Source organism: Peromyscus californicus, unplaced genomic scaffold, assembly GCF_007827085.1.
Source record: "Peromyscus californicus insignis strain IS unplaced genomic scaffold, ASM782708v3 Scaffold_21__1_contigs__length_65335640, whole genome shotgun sequence".
Lineage (NCBI taxonomy): Eukaryota > Metazoa > Chordata > Mammalia > Rodentia > Cricetidae > Peromyscus > Peromyscus californicus.
In genome coordinates this window covers 3,145,987-3,164,734 of record NW_026294514.1, presented here as the reverse complement: position 1 = coordinate 3,164,734, position 18,748 = coordinate 3,145,987, and the positions used below count along the sequence as shown (strand labels likewise).

The 18,748-nt window shown below is 39.9% G+C and overlaps 1 protein-coding gene across 3 annotated transcripts in view; it reads right to left on the bottom strand.

Moving 5' to 3' along the window:
- The window catches only part of Gls (glutaminase), a 72,361-nt gene extending 55,486 nt beyond the window's left edge, over positions 1-16,875 (bottom strand). For 2 of the 3 annotated variants that reach the window (XM_052749426.1, XM_052749427.1), the window contains exons 1-5: positions 16,321-16,875; positions 5,858-5,954; positions 5,396-5,517; positions 938-1,067; positions 23-102 (exon numbers count right to left, since the gene is read on the bottom strand). In XM_052749426.1, the coding sequence (XP_052605386.1) occupies positions 23-102; positions 938-1,067; positions 5,396-5,517; positions 5,858-5,954; positions 16,321-16,760 (869 nt within the window). In that variant the 5' untranslated portion in view covers positions 16,761-16,875. Of the gene's footprint in view, positions 1-22; positions 103-937; positions 1,068-5,395; positions 5,518-5,857; positions 5,955-16,320 lie in introns of those variants that run through there. The other variant, XM_052749428.1, reaches the window with a different exon arrangement.
- Positions 16,876-18,748: the final 1,873 nt, after the last annotated feature.

Here is an 18,748-nt window from a genome sequence, read left to right as displayed (position 1 = left end):
ATAGATTTTTAAATAAACTTACCTTTGCCCATCTACTGTACAGACAGATACACCCCACAAATCAGGACTGAATTTGGCCAGCTGAGGAATATAATCAGCAACCTATCCAAAATAGTGGAAAGACATTAAGAGACACAAGATAGGCAGTGTTTTCTCGCACCGATGACTAGTTGTTTACAGTACTCAGGAGCATCAGTCTGTCTTTTAATGATACTTGTAAAAACTAAGAACACTAATACATAAACCTGAGTACCAGCATGGCACTAGGTGATTTTTCTACCACTCTCTAATTTCCAATGCAATCTTTCTTTCTAAAAATGCAGAGACTTAAAAACAAGAACTTAAAGACTTTTTTTAAAGGAAAAAACAAAAAACAAAAAGCTTACAACCTTATACCACTGAGATTATATAAAGTAGTCTCAGCTACTACTCTGGGTACTTGGTTGGAAGGACTAATAGGTGCCTTATTTGTTGGGGTGAAGGTGTTACAGGTTCTTCTGCAGCACAGGCTAACAGACTGGGCTCAAACCTGCTTAGACAGAGAGGCTTCCTCTGAATTCCTGATCCTCCTTTCTCTACCTCCTACATGCTGGGAATATAGGTAGGAACCACCATGCTTTAATGTCTCTGGATAATTTTAAAAACTAGAAATATTTTACTTTATATTAATGGATATCAGATCTGTAGAAATGTCAAAAGTAACTTTTATTAATTAAAAAATGTAAAGCCACTTCAGTTAATTTCCAAATTAATTTTTTTAAACTCGGTTTCAGTCTAGGCAGAATAACAAAAAGAGTTAAGTATTTAAAATAGTTTAAAAAGCACCAAATCTAATGGCATGAACCACCGAGTTGCTTAATTTGTAAACAAAGCACCCAGGTTTATTCTCTTTATATTAAATGTTTATATTTGGAAAATACGTGTATCCAAACCTTACCTTTCCTCCAGACTGCTTTTTAGCGCTTTCATATAACTCATCAATGTGTGAGGTAAAAGACATAAAGTCAGGAATGACAAACTTTCTTCTAAAGGCTTGTGTTAACAAGACAATGTTGCTTTGAACACACCTGTGAAGAAACGCGACAGGAAAACACAGTGAGCATCTTTCCACTGTCAGCACCTGCTAGCAGCACTAACAGGAACGGTAACACTACTGTAGAGGAGGTGAGTTACACAGTCCACTTTAACACCCACTCTCCCCGGGTTGCTTTCTTTCCGTCCAGCTTATCCTGAACAGATAGACATAAATTAGATGTGTCCAGAACTGTGTCAGATACTAAAACAGCAGTGCATTCTTTGGGGTTTAAGACTAGAACAAGTTTTGGACCCTACGAGAATTGATAAATACTCAACATGAGATCTGGTTAACAAAAATCAGTCTTTAAAACACCGCAAATGAGGCCGGGCGGTGGTGGCGCACGCCTTTAATCCCAGCACTCGGGAGGCAGAGGCAGGTGGATCTCTGTGAGTTCGAGGCCAGCCTGGTCTCCAAAGCGAGTTCCAGGAAAAGTGCAAAGCTACACAGAGAAATCCTGTCTCGAAAAAACAAAAAAAACAAAAAAACATCGCAAATGAGTGGCTACAGAGATGGCTCAGCGGTTAAGAGCACTGGCTGTTCTTCCAAAGGACCTGGGTTCAATTCCCAGCACTCACATGTTCACTCACAACCATCTGTAATAAGATCTGGCACCCTCTTCTGGCATAAAGGTGTATGTGCAGAAAGAGCACTCATACATAAAACAAATAAATACATCTTTGCCGGGTGGAGGTGGTGCACGCCTTTAATCCCAACAGAGCCAGGTGGATCTCTGTGAGTTTGAGGCCAGCCTGGTTACAGAGTGAGTTCCAAGACAGGCTCCAAAGCTACACAGAGAAACCCTGTCTCGAAAAACAAAAACAAACAAAAAAACCCACCACAAATGAGATTATGAATATTTTTCAATTTTAAGTAATCTCCAACATATCTTTCTTAGCTCCTGTATAACTACTGAGTAGTATTGCACAAAAAGTTAAAATAATTGCATATATTTTCCATGAATAACACTTTGAAAGCTTTGTTAAGATAAAACCAATTTGGTTTGGTCACACACAATTTGTGTAAGTGAAAAACATGTTGAGATGTTTATAAAAGTAATGCATCCTTTATAGTTAATTTCTTATGAAGTACCATCATAAATTTTATATTACCAAAACCAAAAGCAAGCTACATGTAAATGTAACACATTACAGAATAAAAAAATGTTTCACTGTTAAAAACCATTTCAAAGACACAATAAACGCTCTGATGATTTTAAGCAATACTCTGCTTTCTTCTGAAAAGGATTAAGCCAAAAAACATGTTAATGTAACCTTGAAGAACTTTGAGTGCTGTAGTACTTTTTAAACTCTGAGCTGAAGATAGTCTTAAGATTTCTCAGTATCAGTAACTCAGTCACAGAGTATTTAACTGACAAAGACAACTTGCTACACACATGAACAAGATACAACACGAACTATAATAAATACTTTAAGGCAAGGCCCATAATATGATTTTTAAAAAATTACTGGGTGGTGTTGGAGTATGCTTTTAATCCTAGCGCTTGGGAGGGAGAGGCAGGTGGACCTCTTGTTTGAGGCCAGCCTGGTCTACACAGCGAGTTCCAGAACAGCCAGGGCTACATAGAGAAACCCTGTCTCAAAAAACACCAAAAACAAGGAACAAAGAAAGAAAGGAAGGAGGGAAGGAGAAAAGGAAGGGAGGGAAAAGGAAGGAAGGAAAGATGGAAAGACAGACAGATAGACAGAAAATAATGAAGTCAGACCATTATTATGAGACAATATTTATGTAACTGGATTCCTCACAGACAAATGATATAATACTAAATTAGCATGCTTTGAGGAAAGAGAAAAACAATGGGCATTACTAATGATTGTGTTTAACCTTAAAAATATCAATACTTTCTTAAGAGTTCCCCCCTTCACAGGTAAGCAAATGAAATTAAGAGGCTGAGTAATACACCAATAAATATTATCATTGATTAAACATTTAATTTTTAAACATCTCAAATAGCTTCTAAAATTCAACTTCCAAAAATAATCAAAGTTGCAAGGGAAATATAACTAGCATACCTTTCTCAAATGAAAAAGCTTAAGGTAATTTCTAAAATTAAATTACTACTTATTTTTAAACCAAATATATGGGCTGGAGAGATGGCTCAGAGGTTAAGAGCACCGATTGCTCTTCAAGAGGTCCTGAGTTTAATTCCCAGCACCCACATGGTGGCTCACAACCATCTGTAATGAGATCTAGAAAAACAAAACAACAAAAAACTAGAAAATTGAAAAAAAAAAACCAAATATACTTCATTTTAAAGAGATTACAAATAAAACATGGAAATAACAAGCAAATTCAAATTATCAACCCACTACTATTTCTCCACACTGTCATTTTAAGTGTTTAAAACTAATCAGAAGGCTGGAGAGATGACTCAGTTATTAACAGCACTGATTACTTTTCAGAGGACTCTGATTCAATTCCCAGCACCCACAAAATGGCTTATAGCCATCATATTCTATTACACCAATTTCAAGAGATACAATGCCCTCTTCTGGCCTCTGCCAGATATATTTTAGGTTAAGTATCAACACTTTCACTCAAACCTCAATTATCTACCTTTATAACTACTTCTCTCAGAAGAAAGGAATTTCATGTTTTAACAATTCCTTTCCAGCAGCATGAAGATGGGATGGTTTATTTTTGACAACCTCAAGTAGGTAACTTCATATACTTGAGATCATAGAAGGAATGTCTCTGGAGTAAATCACCTTTCTAAGTGACCCAAAAATGCTCATAGTCAGATTTTGAGTTACTCATTCTAGAAACAAAATAAAAAATCTTTTGACAATGACTCACTAGAGACCACTGTGTTTTCATGTCAGGTTGGGTATTGCCTATAGTACAATCATAGACTTTTTTTAAAACTTGAGTTTGTGTTTAAAGTTGTGGTAATCATTATGTATTAATTCAATTACAAACAAAATTTTATGATTGTGGGTCTTTGGGTTCATAACTGAGAGAATATTTAAATTGTTTTTAATTTCATAATGAAACAATGTTCATAAAGCACATTTTAAAGGTGGTTTAAATGTGCAATTTGGTGTTTTCCCTTAAAAATTCCAAAGCCAGTTCCCTATATCAATTATTCACAATCCAACCTATCATCAATTAACTATACTCACAGATAAACTAAAGTAACTTTCCAGAAGGCACCATAATCAAGAAAGAGTACTTTGCACAAGTACTTAGTTCCTAAGACAAATCCTACCCCAAAGGCTCAAACCAATCTAGAAATGAATTCAGGCCTTTCACAAAATGAACAGGTCAACAGACTCAACTTCCCAACACCAACTGCAAAGTAAGCTTACCAGCTACACATTAAAGTTGGCTGCATTAAGGAGAACCAAGAGCCTTCTGGTGAGAATTCAGAATTGGCACAAGTGTCACAAGCATGCCAGAAACTTCAGAGAACCTTACTTAAAAACTTATCCCTCCCAGGGACTCTGGGATACCAGGAGAGATCTACAACAAATCATTCAATCCACCAACGAAAAGAAAGGTAATTAAACACACACACACACACACACACACACACACACACACACATAAAATAAACTTTTAAATTAAATGTAGAAATTACTTGGATCCATCTCAACTTAAGTCTGTAGCTTAGGAAAAAAAAACAAAAACAAAAACAGTCTTACAGTTGTTTATAATTTTATGCTGCTTTCCATTAACTATTAATAAATTATTATTTGACTCTTTAGGATCAATTATAAACATGTTCTCTATTAAAGCTAATACAAATACAGTAAAGAAGATTAAGAAACAGATATGCAAATTCAGCAATGTTAAAGTGTTCTCATTCAATCAAATCAAGGTTTTAATCTTCAAAGTTGTCTTAAGTTCTCAACTGTTTTGCAAAAAAAAGACAACAACCCAAAACCCATTCATTAATACATTTGAAAAAGAGAATGAGGTCATGCAAATACATAAATATAAGGACTACAAAGCTGTCTGAAGTCCCTTATGTTCATCATCTACATTACCACATAGAAATAAACTTAACAGACTCAACTGAGAAAGTCAGCAATACTGCACACAGTGGAACACCCAGACACAACACCTGGGCACAAACAACATTGATAGCAAACTTTCATTACAACCGATTTAAACCCAGTATATAACAGAACTTTAATATATGCCATAACTGTTTTTCAAAGATATAATATTTGCAGATCCCTTTTCTCAGTAAGTAACACTACAGCACTGGTCTTTAAAATGTAAAATCGTGTTTTAAAAGCAAAATCAGCACACAGCACAGCAAGTCACCATTAAAGGTTTGGCAGAAATGTTTACTTTTTAAAAAGATCTTTGTCTAGCATGACACCATCTGACGTTGTCTGAAGAGTTAATCTTAACATATCCATACACTCTTTCAACCTGGGATCAGACGTTCGCAATCCTGTAGATTTGAGTGCCTGTTTTTAAAAAAATAAGAGTTTGTAAATATACAGCGTAGGTAATGTATATGCTTATTCCAACTCTAAGTTTCATTTCTGTATAATAAAGTTTCTACGCAACGCTTGATCACGTATGTGGTGATTATGTCACTATTGTCCACTTTCTGGACACGTTTCTCACTGTTTCTTTTTCTTTCATTGATTACCTTGAAGTGAACATGGTAAAAATTTGAAAGCAAGAGAAACACTGTCAGAACCTACAAGTCAGATAAACTTTTAAGACTACATTTCAGCAATAGTATGTAACTGACTTAGTATTACTTCTTTGAACATTGAGAGAAAAATATTAAAAACTTACTGTAATAAACTTGTGAACAGGTATCTTTTCTTGTCCTTCTGCAATGGTATAGAACAGCAAATCTTCCAAGCTAGGTAACAGACCCTGTTTTACTTTACTAAGGAGAAAGAAAATAATACAAAATTAATCCTTGTGTGTATAGTCTAATGGATGAAAATCAAGTCCATTATTAAATAACCATGTACCAAACTATAGTTGAGATGATACATTCATAAATACTATAGCCGTAATAAACACTGATTCACCAGAATCAAGTCAGTACCATTAGAAATCACACTGGAAAAAAAAATTTAATAGTTTTCAATACCAGGTCATTTTTATTATTACATACATATATAATTTTAAATCTAGGTTCTGTTTATGAAAGAAGACAAGCAGTATGTCTCCTTCCAAAGTCTGGGTTATTTCACTCATTATGATGATTTCCAGTGACATGCAATTCCCTGTAAATATGACTTCGCTGTATTTTACAGTTCAATAAAATGCCACATATATACACGGGACATTTGCTTTATCCACCCGATGGGTATCAACACAGTTACACTTCCTGGATAAAAGCCGTGGTTGTGCTGATTCTGAATGACTCTAAGCATGAACTCCTGACAGAATGATAGAACTGTAGTGCTTTTTCTTTTCTCCATGTGCATGTATGTGTGCAAGTGCCTGCAGAGGCCAGAAGAGGGCAGCAGATATGATGAATCTGGAGTTAGATCAGTTGTGAGCTTCCTGACTTGCATACTGGGAACCCAACTTGGGTCCTCTGGAATAACACCAAGTGCTTTTAACCACTGGGTCATCTCTCCATCTCTTGTAGTTATTTCTAAAGCAGTGTACACTTACATTAATAACAAACAAAAAACCACCAACAATGAAACTTCACAGTGTTATCAGCAATAGTAAAACTTAATAACTAATTTAACAAAACTATGTTAAGAGTAACCAAACTTCTAAACGGGAAAGTAATCTTTCCTATCTACTGAACAGTCTTTAAGTAAACAAACTGTCACACACTAATTTAATGTATTCTGGGTGGAAAGGTTTCAAAACTCAAAACATATTCCATTATTCCAATTATCAATCACTGTCATAAATATTATAATGGTGACAACTGCAGGTCTCAGCAAGGCATAACTAACACCTGCAAGCCCAGCACTGGGAGGCTCAGATAGGAAGATCTCTCAGAGTTCAAAGCCAGCCTGATTAGAGGGAACTCTAGGCCAGTATGTGTTTCAGTTGAGACCATCTCTGAACAGAAAAGAATGGCAGCTCTAAGGCAGACCAATCCATCGCCTACCTACCATGATTCATACACACACACGTGGAAGAAATATATATATAACTCTACTTCAGAAAGCCAAAAAAAAAAAAAAAGAAAGAAATAAAATACTAATTCTTAAATGTCATCAATTCTAGACTAGTCATAAGTATAACAGCAACTTTCATGGGTAAATTTTATGTACATTGCTCATTTAAAAAAACTAACAGATCATGTCTGTCTATAACTGTTTCTGTGTTGTTGAAAAGAGCTTTTCTACATGTCTAAATGATTCCTGGATTTAAAGATTATGTAACAGTTCTGAACTTTAACAGGTCTACTAGTATTTCATTATTTCCTAATGAAATTACTTCTCATCTCCTAGTATGATATATATAGAGTGATACACACACAAACACCCCTCTTTGAAAAGATAATAGCTAAAAGAAACATCAATATTGGCATCAATATCATTTATATTTATTTTCAAAACACTGTTGTACCAAACTTAAAGGCTTTTAAATTTTTGTATTAATGTGTGTTGAGTGCAAGTAGGCATGTCATGAAGGAAGTCTGAAAACAACTTTGCAGAGTCAGTTCTCTTTCCTTTATGGGGTTTCCAATGATCCTACTCAGGTTTCTCAGCTTGGGTGGCAATGCTTTAATTAGCTGGGCTATCACCTCTAAAAGTATATCAATTTATCAATACTAGCATGTTTTAAAAACTAACCTTTATAAAGTGCTAATGACATATCCTCTCATAATTTTGACCTTACACAACTTTTTTTTAAAAAGCACCTACAATATTTTAATAACAGAAAATCACTTACATACTGTGCTGTTTTATGAACACTCTTATTTAATCTATCCTAATTAATGATCTAGTGACAGAAATACAAGTCTTACAAAAATATTGCATAATTTCTGGTACTAAACAAATTTACTTGCTGACAAAAATGAGTAACACTATCTCTATCCACAGAGGGAGAAAGATACTAACTCAGAGAGGATAAGAACCTTCCCAAGGTTGCACAACAGCAGAAATGAATTTTGAATGTGTGTTTCTCTGAATGTGGGATTCAAATTTACTACTGCACTACTCTGACATAGTTGCTACTTTTCCAAGGCACAAGCATGTTTTCTAGGTTTTATCCTGATCTAATAGCTTTAAACAAGAGTTCAATAATACTGATGACCCAATATTTAAATAAAAATTAAACCAGCTGTCAAAATCAGTGAATAATAACATACCAATTATTTACAGAAAATGGTTTCTCAGATAAAACTTTAGATAATGGCAGTTTATTACTTTAAAAACTGCAGAATAAGCTTTCTACATATTTATCACACCAGTAAATGGTATTTACTTTGCCTAAAAGCTATGTAAATAACACTAAATATACACTTCTTTCACTTATGGTACATAGTGAAAAAAATTAAAATGGTTCTTTATTATCATAGCTAGCAAACTGAGTAAATATTTACTTGCTTAAAAGAGAAGAAACTAATTTGTATCCACAGAAAAAAAATGTAAACCATGCCTACGATACATGATCATAAAACTGTAAAGACTGAAATGGCAGCTCGTACCTGTAATCCCTGCACTCAGGAGGCCAGAGACACCAGGATTCAAAATTCAAGGCCAGCCAGGGCTACAGAGCAACTAAAGTCTCTGTTCCCTGTCCCCACAAAGAAACCCCACAGAAATTACTATAGCTTGCACCAAACACACACCAAAGAGCGTTCTTGCCTTATACTTATTTCTCTTTTCTAAATTATTACCTTTATGGTGTCATAACCATGTATTTTACTATTAAAATTGAAAAGCTAAACACTATTATGTTAGATGGCTATTTTTTCCTGCCTTATCATAGCTTCAGCTGTCAACTTGACACAAATCTAGTCACCTGGGACGAGGGATCCTCAACTAAAGAGCAGATCAGATTGGCCTATGGTCATGTCTATGAGACATTTTCTTAATTGCTAGTTGAAGTAGAAGGTTCCAACCTATCCATCCCTGGGCAAGTGGACCTGTACCTTCTCAAAAAGGCACCCGAGCAAGACAGTAGTCTTCCTCTGTGGTTTCTGCTCTAAGCTCTGGCCTTAATCTGTAAAATGAAATAAATCCTTTATATTTCCTGCCCAATTTACTTTTGGTTAAGGTGCTATGCTGGCTAGTTACATGCCAACTTGACACAAGCTGTAGTCACTGGGAGTCAGAGACCTCAACTGAGAAAATGCCCATCAGATTGGCTGGGAGGGCCTAGACCACCAGAGGTGGTGCCATCCACTTAGGCAGGTGGTCTTGGATGGTGTAAGGAAGCAGTCCGAGCACACCATGAGGAGCAATCCATAGTAGTCCTCCTCCAGGGCCTCTGATCAGTTCCTGCCCTGACGTCCCTTGATGATGATCTGTGATATGGAAGTAGCAAAACAAATCCTGTCCTCCCAAGTAGCTTTTGGTCATGGTGTTTTATCACATTAGAAACCTGAACTAAGAAATGTGTATTTCACAGCAACAGAACCAAACTAAGAATTGTTAAAACAATCTTTTACAAAGCAAGGAGATTATTTTAAACAAATAGTACTTTGGTACCATTATAGTTGACTTATTCAGAACTACATTATAGGGAGAAGTTAATAAAAAACAGACTTCAGTTATAAGTATGGGAAAATGAAATAGCTCTGAAAATATAACGAGTGGCCCTTTTCAGGTGTGAACTCTTGTAGTCAGAGTATTTAAATAGAAGGAACAAACAACCTTTACAGAACATAACAGAAGGAGGGGGCAGCAGGTGGAGAGATGAATTTTTAAGGTCTCTCTCAAACCTAAACCTAAAAAAGACCAATTAATTCAATAAAGTGTTTCACAGAACTGTCAACAGCAGTTGGGGGGAGTACTATGAACTTGGTTAGGTAATATACTCTTCCGGGGTATTTTGTGAAATACACAAAATGAGGTAGAATTAAATGATCTTCGAAGTCATTTTCCAATTCCAAGTGTTAATGAATTGCTTAAAATAATGTTATAAACTAATAAAATCATAATTTTACTCAGTATTTACATATCCTTATTTTACAAGTACATTCTTAACGTAAAAACTATGGGTGGTACTTAATGTCACAATTTTCTTGGTGCAATACCTACTTATTATTCTTATACAACCAGAAATGAGGTATCAGGATAGCAGTAGCAACAGGTTATCAAAATTTAACTGAAAGGGGTCTTCCATTTTTTAAGATGTTTTCACTGAGAAGCAACAGTTGAGAGGTAGAAAACCGTGTCCACACCGACAGCTAATACCGCCATTTTTGTTCTGTCCATCTATTACTCTTCCTAAGCTTTCTTTAAAACTTAAGATCATACAGTTCACAGAAAATTTTGTATTCTAACAACCTTAGCACTCCATTTCCTTACAACTTTAAGAAGTGGTTAATTTACTTAACTACCCCATTGATGCTGAGCATGGGAACCCAATACAGCTAACTGCATTTTAGCACAGGAATAAACAAACTACAGAAGGGGTCATTCCTTTCTATAAATAAAGCATCTTGCTCCAATATGTAAGATACCATACTAAAAATATTGGGGATAAATTTTTCTATTACTTCAGTTTATTTTGTTAGCCTAGATTACCAAAATAATAATTTATGAGTTCCTAAGTTAAAAAAAAATTCTCCAAAAAGTCTGTATTGCTTTAATAACTCCTATCAAAAAAAAAAAAAAATCTAGTTTGTCAAACTATCAAGAGAAGTTTAAAATCTTTAAAACTGTACCAGAAATGAGTAGATGAAAATACATTCCCAAATCCTGACATCATCAAATTGGTATTCATTATATCAAAACAACAAGCTCTATGCTTTCAAAGTAATACTTTTCTTTAGAAATCAGTAAAGAATACTAAATGCCACATACCAGAGAATGGGCACCTCCCAAACGAGACCGTTCACTCCAACTTTGTCGTTAGAAAACATCGAGTTCAGACACTATTCCTACGTACTATTTCATAACCCAATCAATGGGAGTAAATGTCTCTATGTGCAACCGTGCACAACACTGACAGACACCAATAATCACAAACTTTAAAAGTGTGTTTGTTCTCTCAGCTTTAAGCGTTTCTCTTACAGTAGGTAACTTAGGTGAAAATGTCCACATAACTATAAAATATGCCCTTTATTTATAAGGGATGTGATATTTAAAGAACGTTTTTTCATCTCAAATATTACAAGAATATAGTAAGTTTTTTTTTTTATTATTGATTTCAAATGTCTTAAAAACTGAGGTATCTTCACAAACTTGCTCTTGAAGGTAACATTTACTTCTCAGAGGAAAACAATAACCTTCCCCCTTTTGGGCTAGGTATCATTGCCTCATTAAAAAAAAAAAAAAATAGATGAAATTGAGGCTGGAGCGACGATAGCTCAGTGGTAAAGAGCACTTGCTGCTCTTGCAGAGGACACAGGTTCAATTCCCAGCATCCACAGGGTGGCTTAGAGCAATCCATAACCCCAGTTCCAAAGCCCTCTTCTGACTTATAAGAGCAACTAGGCATGCATATGGTGTACACACATGCATGCAGGCAAAATGCATTGAAAAATAACAATCTTTTAAAAAAGGTGAAATTCTATTTGGTAGCTCCCCAAATTCTGTGGGCGGAAGACTTCTCAACACAACAAAGCTGCAAGCAAGAAGCTAAAATTTCAGGACTCAAATTTCTGTGTTCCGTGAATTATGTAAATTTGTTTAGACTAATATTATGCAGTTACTTGCAGATCATATACAGATTTATCAATGACTACTAGATGCATGGTTTAATGTAAATATTAGGCTTCAAAAGTATGACAGGGTTACTGGCACTTTCTTCTCTTCCCATTAAAACTACAGGGTTGAAAGGTAGTTTAGTAGTATAACGTGCAAGTATGTGCAACATCTAGGCTTAATCCTCTGCGGTGCAACAAACAGACAGGAGAAAGCGTTGACTTAGTCTACTCCTAGGGAAATCACAAACGAGAGATAACTAAGAAGCACAAAAGAAAAAATTAGATATTCTTTCTACCTTAACTCTAAGAGAATGGTAAATATTTTCAAAAGACTATTATTTTAAGTTGAGTTTGTCTATGTGAGTGTATGTGCTCACACATATGCAGGTGCCTGCAGAGGTCAGGAGTGGGTGTTGGGTCTCCTGGAGTTACAGGGCTGGACATGATGATGCTGGGCTCTGAACTCTGGTCCTCTGGAAGAGCAGAAGGCACTCTTAACCACTGAGTCACCTCTCCATCCCTGAATCGTAAATGTCAACCTTTAGAAATTCAAAGTAGATGAAATTGAGGAGGATCATGAAAGTATCTGCCACCTATTTCTGTTTTTATTATCCAATACCAAAATACATTATCTACATCTACCAAATACTAAATTTCATTTTCAGTACTGTTTGAGGGACATATTATTAAATCTTACTTTGAAATTCAATTTCCACAAAAGACAATAATTTTTGTGCTCCTCACATTCTATTTACTAAAAGTAGGAACTATGAAAATATGCCATACCATACCTTTTGAAGCTAGGTGAAATTACTTTTGTGTGCACTTTATTTTTAAATTTAAATATTTTTGTGTAATTAAAAGCCTATTTTTTAAATTCCAGACTTCCTGGAGACACGCAGACATTTTTACTGCATAAGGGGCATATAGTTTTTTAGCAACTACTAAACTGCTCTCCAAAACTGAACAAATTTATACATTCACACCAGCACTGCAAGAGATCCTCCTTCCTAACACTTTGGGTCATCACACTTAACACCTGCCAAAATGATGGCAAATGGTCTCATGCCTACTTTAACAGAATGTTTTTAATAATTTACCCTATAAAAATTAGGTTTGGTGAAAAGTACATACTAGCATTTCATCTACCTAATCCTTTTTCCTAGTAAAATGTCCAAACCAAAGGTAATTTAATATAACCAAAGCTCTTAATGCCACAACACATTTGTAACTGATAATGTTCATCCCAGTCCATGTTGTTTTCTGAAAGTGATACCCTACATTAAGATATTAAATTCAATTTCAGTGTACAAAACAGACAATTAGGGGGAAATGATGAATTTGGCAACACAAATTTTAAATTTCAAGTCATGTCAAATATAAATGGAAAGGCAGAGGCTGGCTTAAGAACTAAGGTATTATCCACACAAAGATCAGTATCAAAGCTAAAGGAATGAAGTCCTGTGGAGAAGGTAGAGCGGGAAAGGAATGAAGATTTCAGTGAGGAAGGAAGTGGCCAGGAAAGCAGACCTAACAACTCCTTTAAAATGGAAAGAAGCAAGACCAGCTGTCTGGTTTCTAATGATGGAATGGATGGGGAGAACAAAATTCAGACCACTACAGAGACGGCTTGAGCAAAGATCGTTATGCTTATCTATAAGCTATTAAAATGAACAATGTCATGTAACAACCTCAGACTGAAGGTCTGTGGACAAACTTCGCCTACAGGTGATATGGTTCAAAGAGTTTTACTAGCTTTTGGGAAAAAAAGTAAGTAGACAACTTGGTTATATTCCAACACCTACAATTTAAGATAAGGTTAATAAAATGTAAGGTCCGAACCAAGGAAAGACAAGCAATATGAACTAATGGGAGTGCCGTGGTTAAGCATTAAGTTTGCTCTGACCTTATTTCCCAACAAAGTTTAAAAATGTAAACTGCACATCGTCTCATGTAAGACATGTTTCTGTCAAGACAAACTTTCTCTGGGAACTAAAAATAAAAATTGTCACATGAGTCTGAAATTCAAATATCAACACCTACAACAGGTTTTTAAAGTAAAAGAAGAAATGCTTATTTAGTGAATAAAGCTGTGTAATTTTAACACATGTCCAACATTGTTCTAAGCCTTGTATAAAATATCAACTCTTAATTTTCACATGGCTATTTCTTAGTAACACTATAAAACCTGGCAGACCTAAGAGTGCTGGCAACACAGACCGACTGCTGACTGGGGAAGGCCTGTGCTCTGGAGCCTGAGCACTTAGAAGGGATAAAAAGCATCTAGAAAGGTCAAATCGGAGCTGACCCCCTAGAGTGAGAGAAATGCTTCTCACATGGAAAATGAAGTGTTCAAGAGAGGACAACTTTACTTTTGGAAAACAGATAAAATAGAAACTTCAATCAATTTATAATACTGTCTATCTTGCCTTTACATAATTTCATGACAGGGTGGTTTGAACCTTGATAAAAGGATCTCTCATGACTCTCATCCTCTTTGAATTGGTTCTGAACCTGTTTAGTTACCTAAATTTTGGTGCAAACACACAAACACACACACACACACACACACACACACACACACACACACACCACTAGTCTAGTCCCTTAACTAAAGTCAACAAGGTTATCTTATTGGCACTTAACACTCTCCAGGAATCTGAGCAAACCTTGGGGAATTCCCTCCCTAAACTGGCTGCTTCTGCTGGGCAAGATGAGGGGGGACAGAATGGTACATAAGCCAAAATAGCATTCCTAAGTTACAGCTTTGAGATGATTTATTAATATTATTAATAGGGCAGTGAAACCAGAAACTTTTGGGGAAACCAAACATGAAAGTTCATTTTCCTATCTGACTTTTGAAAAAGGGCACTGGAGCCATCACGGGGGGTGAGGGTAGGGGTGGGGGTGTCACAGAACCAGACATACTTTTAACAGAAAGCATCTCCTATTCTGCAACCTGTGAAATTAACTATTAAACGGTAGTAAATGCACTTTGCAATTCTGTTAAATGTGAACATGTGCTTTGTGCCTCAAGCCTGGTAAGCCAGACGGTAAGGTGAGTCCTATATGTGATTAAACATGCATAATACACATTCTACTTTCTAAAACATTAGAGGTGTAATCTAACCAAGGTCTAGGTTTAAAAAGCAAAACACTAAAAGGGATTGGAGTTATCTAATACAACACATTTCAATAATGGTCATCGAGCTAGTGTGTGGCACAAAACCATTATCACAGAATACCACAAACTTTGTTCATCATTAAGTGCTTTTTTTGTTTGTTTGTTTTGGTTTGAAATAACACTTTTCACTCTGGGAAAATAACCAGGAATGTTGTAGGAAGGTCCCCACATGAATTACAGGAAACATGAAACAGGCCTGAGCTTGAGGTTATAAAATTCGCACTTTCAGTTTGACTTAAGCCACTGTGCAGAGCTGGAAAGAGGATAAAATGCAACAACAAGGCACACCAGGTCAGTATAAAGTCAGAAAAATAGGATACAGGAAAAGCCTGAGTCAACGTTTTACCTAGTGGGGAAAACTAAACCTATTTATAGTATAGAAAAGCATTCAGGACGGTGTCATATTGAAGAAAACTCAATTTTGTTCAGGCTAAATTCCCACACTATATACACAATGAGTCAACATCCGATCACAATTAAGTCCCCCAAACTACTTAAGATTTTTGCATGCTTAGGTCACACTTCATTTTTGCTTTTTTGTTTTGTTTTGTTTTTTTCTTTAAAAAAAAAAAAAGGGCCGTCCACCTCACAGAGGACATCCGACAAGGTACTGCTGGTCCCCGTAGGAACAGGTGGTCCGTGCTGCGTGCCTCATCCTCTAGGCCACATGTCCCTATTCCGCCTAATCTCATTTCTGAAGCATTATTTCCGGTGGCCCAGATGGCTCGACGCACGCCAAAACGATCCACCTCAGAAGGATTAAGAGCCCTCGGCCACATCTGGCATCCAGCGGGATGGTGTGGCAGAGGCTTAGAGAGGAGGCAGGCCGGGGAGGGGGGGGAAGACGGCCTGGAAAAAAAAAGGTGCGTCGGGAGGGTAGAGGCTCCCCTCTACGCCCGACTCCTCAATGTCACCGGCTGGAGATGGGATGCTCGTGCGGCATCCCCCTCGCGGAGCCCGGGAGGCGGGCCGGGGTGGGGGGCAGGCCGGGGCTGCTGCCAACAGGCCAGCCCCGCTGGGCGCTCGCCGGTCGTCCCGGGGCGACCCGCGCGGGAGGCCGTGCGGGCGGGCGCCGAAGGGGAAGTGGGAGCAGGCGGAGGGGCGCGGGCGGGGCCGGGCGGGCCTGATCACATGGCGCGGCCGTCGCAGGCCGCCAGGCATCGTTTTCTTTCTCTTCCGCGAACCCCGGGCTGCCGTACCAGCCCCGCCACCGCCCCCCGCCCCGGGACCCGCTCCCCCGGCTCCCCCCCGCCAGCCACTCACTTGTCGCCCGCGGTCACCATCTCCTTGCCCTCGCTGTTGCCGAACGCGTCCGTCTCCCCCGGGCTGTCCTTGGGGCCCGGGGCTGGCGAGGCTGCGGGCGGCGACGCCCCGGGCTGCGGCTGCTGTTGCTGCTGCTGCTGCTGGGGCGGCGGCGACGGCGCGCCTCCCTTGCCCAGCTCCTGCAGGATCTCCGAGGGCGAGCTGGACAGGCCGCCGGCGCCGGGGCCCTTGGCGCGGCCGCCCCCGCCCCACCACGGGTGGAGTCGCGCGGCGGCCACCAGGCCCGGGGCCGGCCGGCTCCCGCCCCGGGGCCGCCGGCACAGCGTGCCGAGGGGCTGCGCGCGCCGCAGGGCGGCTCCGACGACCAGGGCGGCGGCGGCGGCGGCGGGCGGCCGCAGGAGCAGCTCGCGCAGCATCGCCGAGCCTCGCAGCCGCATCATGCCGCCGGCGCCCGCTGGTCAGTAGAGGATGCTCCGGGCGTGGGCGGCCGCGCGCCGCCCGGCACGGGCTCGGAGGGAGGGCGGAGAAGAGAAAGGGTCCACGGCGGGGTGTGGCCCCGCGCCGCCGCCGCCGCTGTCGCCGCTATCACCGCCGCCGAGCCTGCCGGTCTTCGCCGCCGCCGCCGACGCTACTCCGGCCGCCGCGAGCTCCGCACTGAGACGGACGCGCAGGGGAGGGCTGGAGACATTCCGCGCTCACCAGCCCGGGGGGGCGGGACGCCCCGCCCCCTGCGCGCCCTGCCATTGGCTCAGCCTGCCGACCTTGCTCCGGATTGGCGAGGGCACCTGTCAAGTTCGCCTCGGCGCCCGTGCGCAGTCCCGCAAGGGGTCCGGGAGGGCGGGGAGAAGGGCGCCTGACGTGTGTGGCCGCCGCCGCCGCCGCCGCCGCCGCCGCCGGCGAGGCCCCCCTCCCCTCGGGCCGCCGGAGGCCACGCGGGGCGAGCACCGCCGTTCCGGAGTCTGGCCATTCACCGGGCAGGTGCGCTCCCGGCGGGGGCGGGGTGCGCGTCCCCGAGCTCCCGAGGACGCCGGAGCGCTCGAGTGCGAGCCGCCCCGGGCTGGAGCGAGGCCGGGCGGCGGCGGGTCCCCGGGTCCGCGCCTCCTGCTCGCCCCCCGGCCAGGGATGGGGCGGGAGGGGGCATGTGTCCGCCCTTCTGAGGGCATCGGTCCTGCCCAGGCAGCCCCGACCAGCCCCATCCCTCTCACAAACGTGCTTAAAACTTTCCATGGTTGGCTACTGCCCAGAAGTGAAATGTTTTGGAAAAAATGAGCAAAATCCTCTCGGCTAATGCAACTTAAGACATTTTAGGACGTTGGCGAGTGGGGACCACGAAAAGAGAGAAAGCCAGGGTAGGGTGGCTCGCCTCTCCCAAAATCGTTTTGGTTTTTTTTTTTTCATGCACACCAGTTTTCCAAATTTTTTGAACGGCGACAATTTCATTGGTGCTTGTTGGCTTGAAAGCAAAATTGCAGATACTGTTTTTCTATTTTAAAAGCTGTTTCATTGGTTTAAAATAGAAGCATCCGAATACCGTTTCTCAAAACCGGCTCAGCTCAGCATCACTTTGTCTCTTTACCCTTCCAGCCGTGTGGGTCATGCAATATTCCCTGGACCTGCCTCACACATTTCTCTCCAGAATAAAAAAATGTTTTTTAAACTGTTTCCTAAAACAAATATGAGACAAGAAGGGTATAAGGTGCATCACTAATTCACCAGATTTAGTAATCCGATGACTCTTCTAAATGTTGAACTAGATTAGTAACCAAAGAATCTGACTTACAGGTTTGCCATGTTTAAGTTGGGTTTTGTTTTTATTTTCTCTTTTTTCAATCTTCTCTTTAAATTGAAAAAAAATGTGAGGAAAGTGACTTGTAGGAAAAAAAAACAGAATTGCAAATTATTTGGGTGGCTTTAATTATTGCTTAATGTGAATGTGGTGGTGTGAAAGAAAATGGCCCCCAAAGGGAGGGGCACTACTAGGAGGTGTGGCCTTGTTGGAGGAAGTGCGTCACTGTGGGGCGGGCTTTGAGATCTCTTTTGCTCAAGCTTCCCTCAGTGTGACAGTCAGTCCAGTCGACTTCCTGTTGCCGCTGAGTCAGTTTGTAGCACTCTCACCTCCAGCACATCTGTCTGCACGCTGCCATGCTCCCTGTCACGATAATAATGGACTGAAACTCTGAAACTGTAAGCAAGCCACCCCAATTAAATGTTTTCTTTATAAGAGTTGCTGTGGGTGTGTCTCTTCTCAAGAATTAAAAACCCAAACTAAGACAGTGAATTTGTCAAAAATATTATTAGTGAATCCAAATTATGATGTATTTAGGAGAAAACACATTTTTGGGGAAAGATAGTAAAGATTACCCCTAGTAACACCTAACTTTTTTCCTCACTGATTTATGGGTGGCTTGCAAACCTTAGTGTTGTTCAA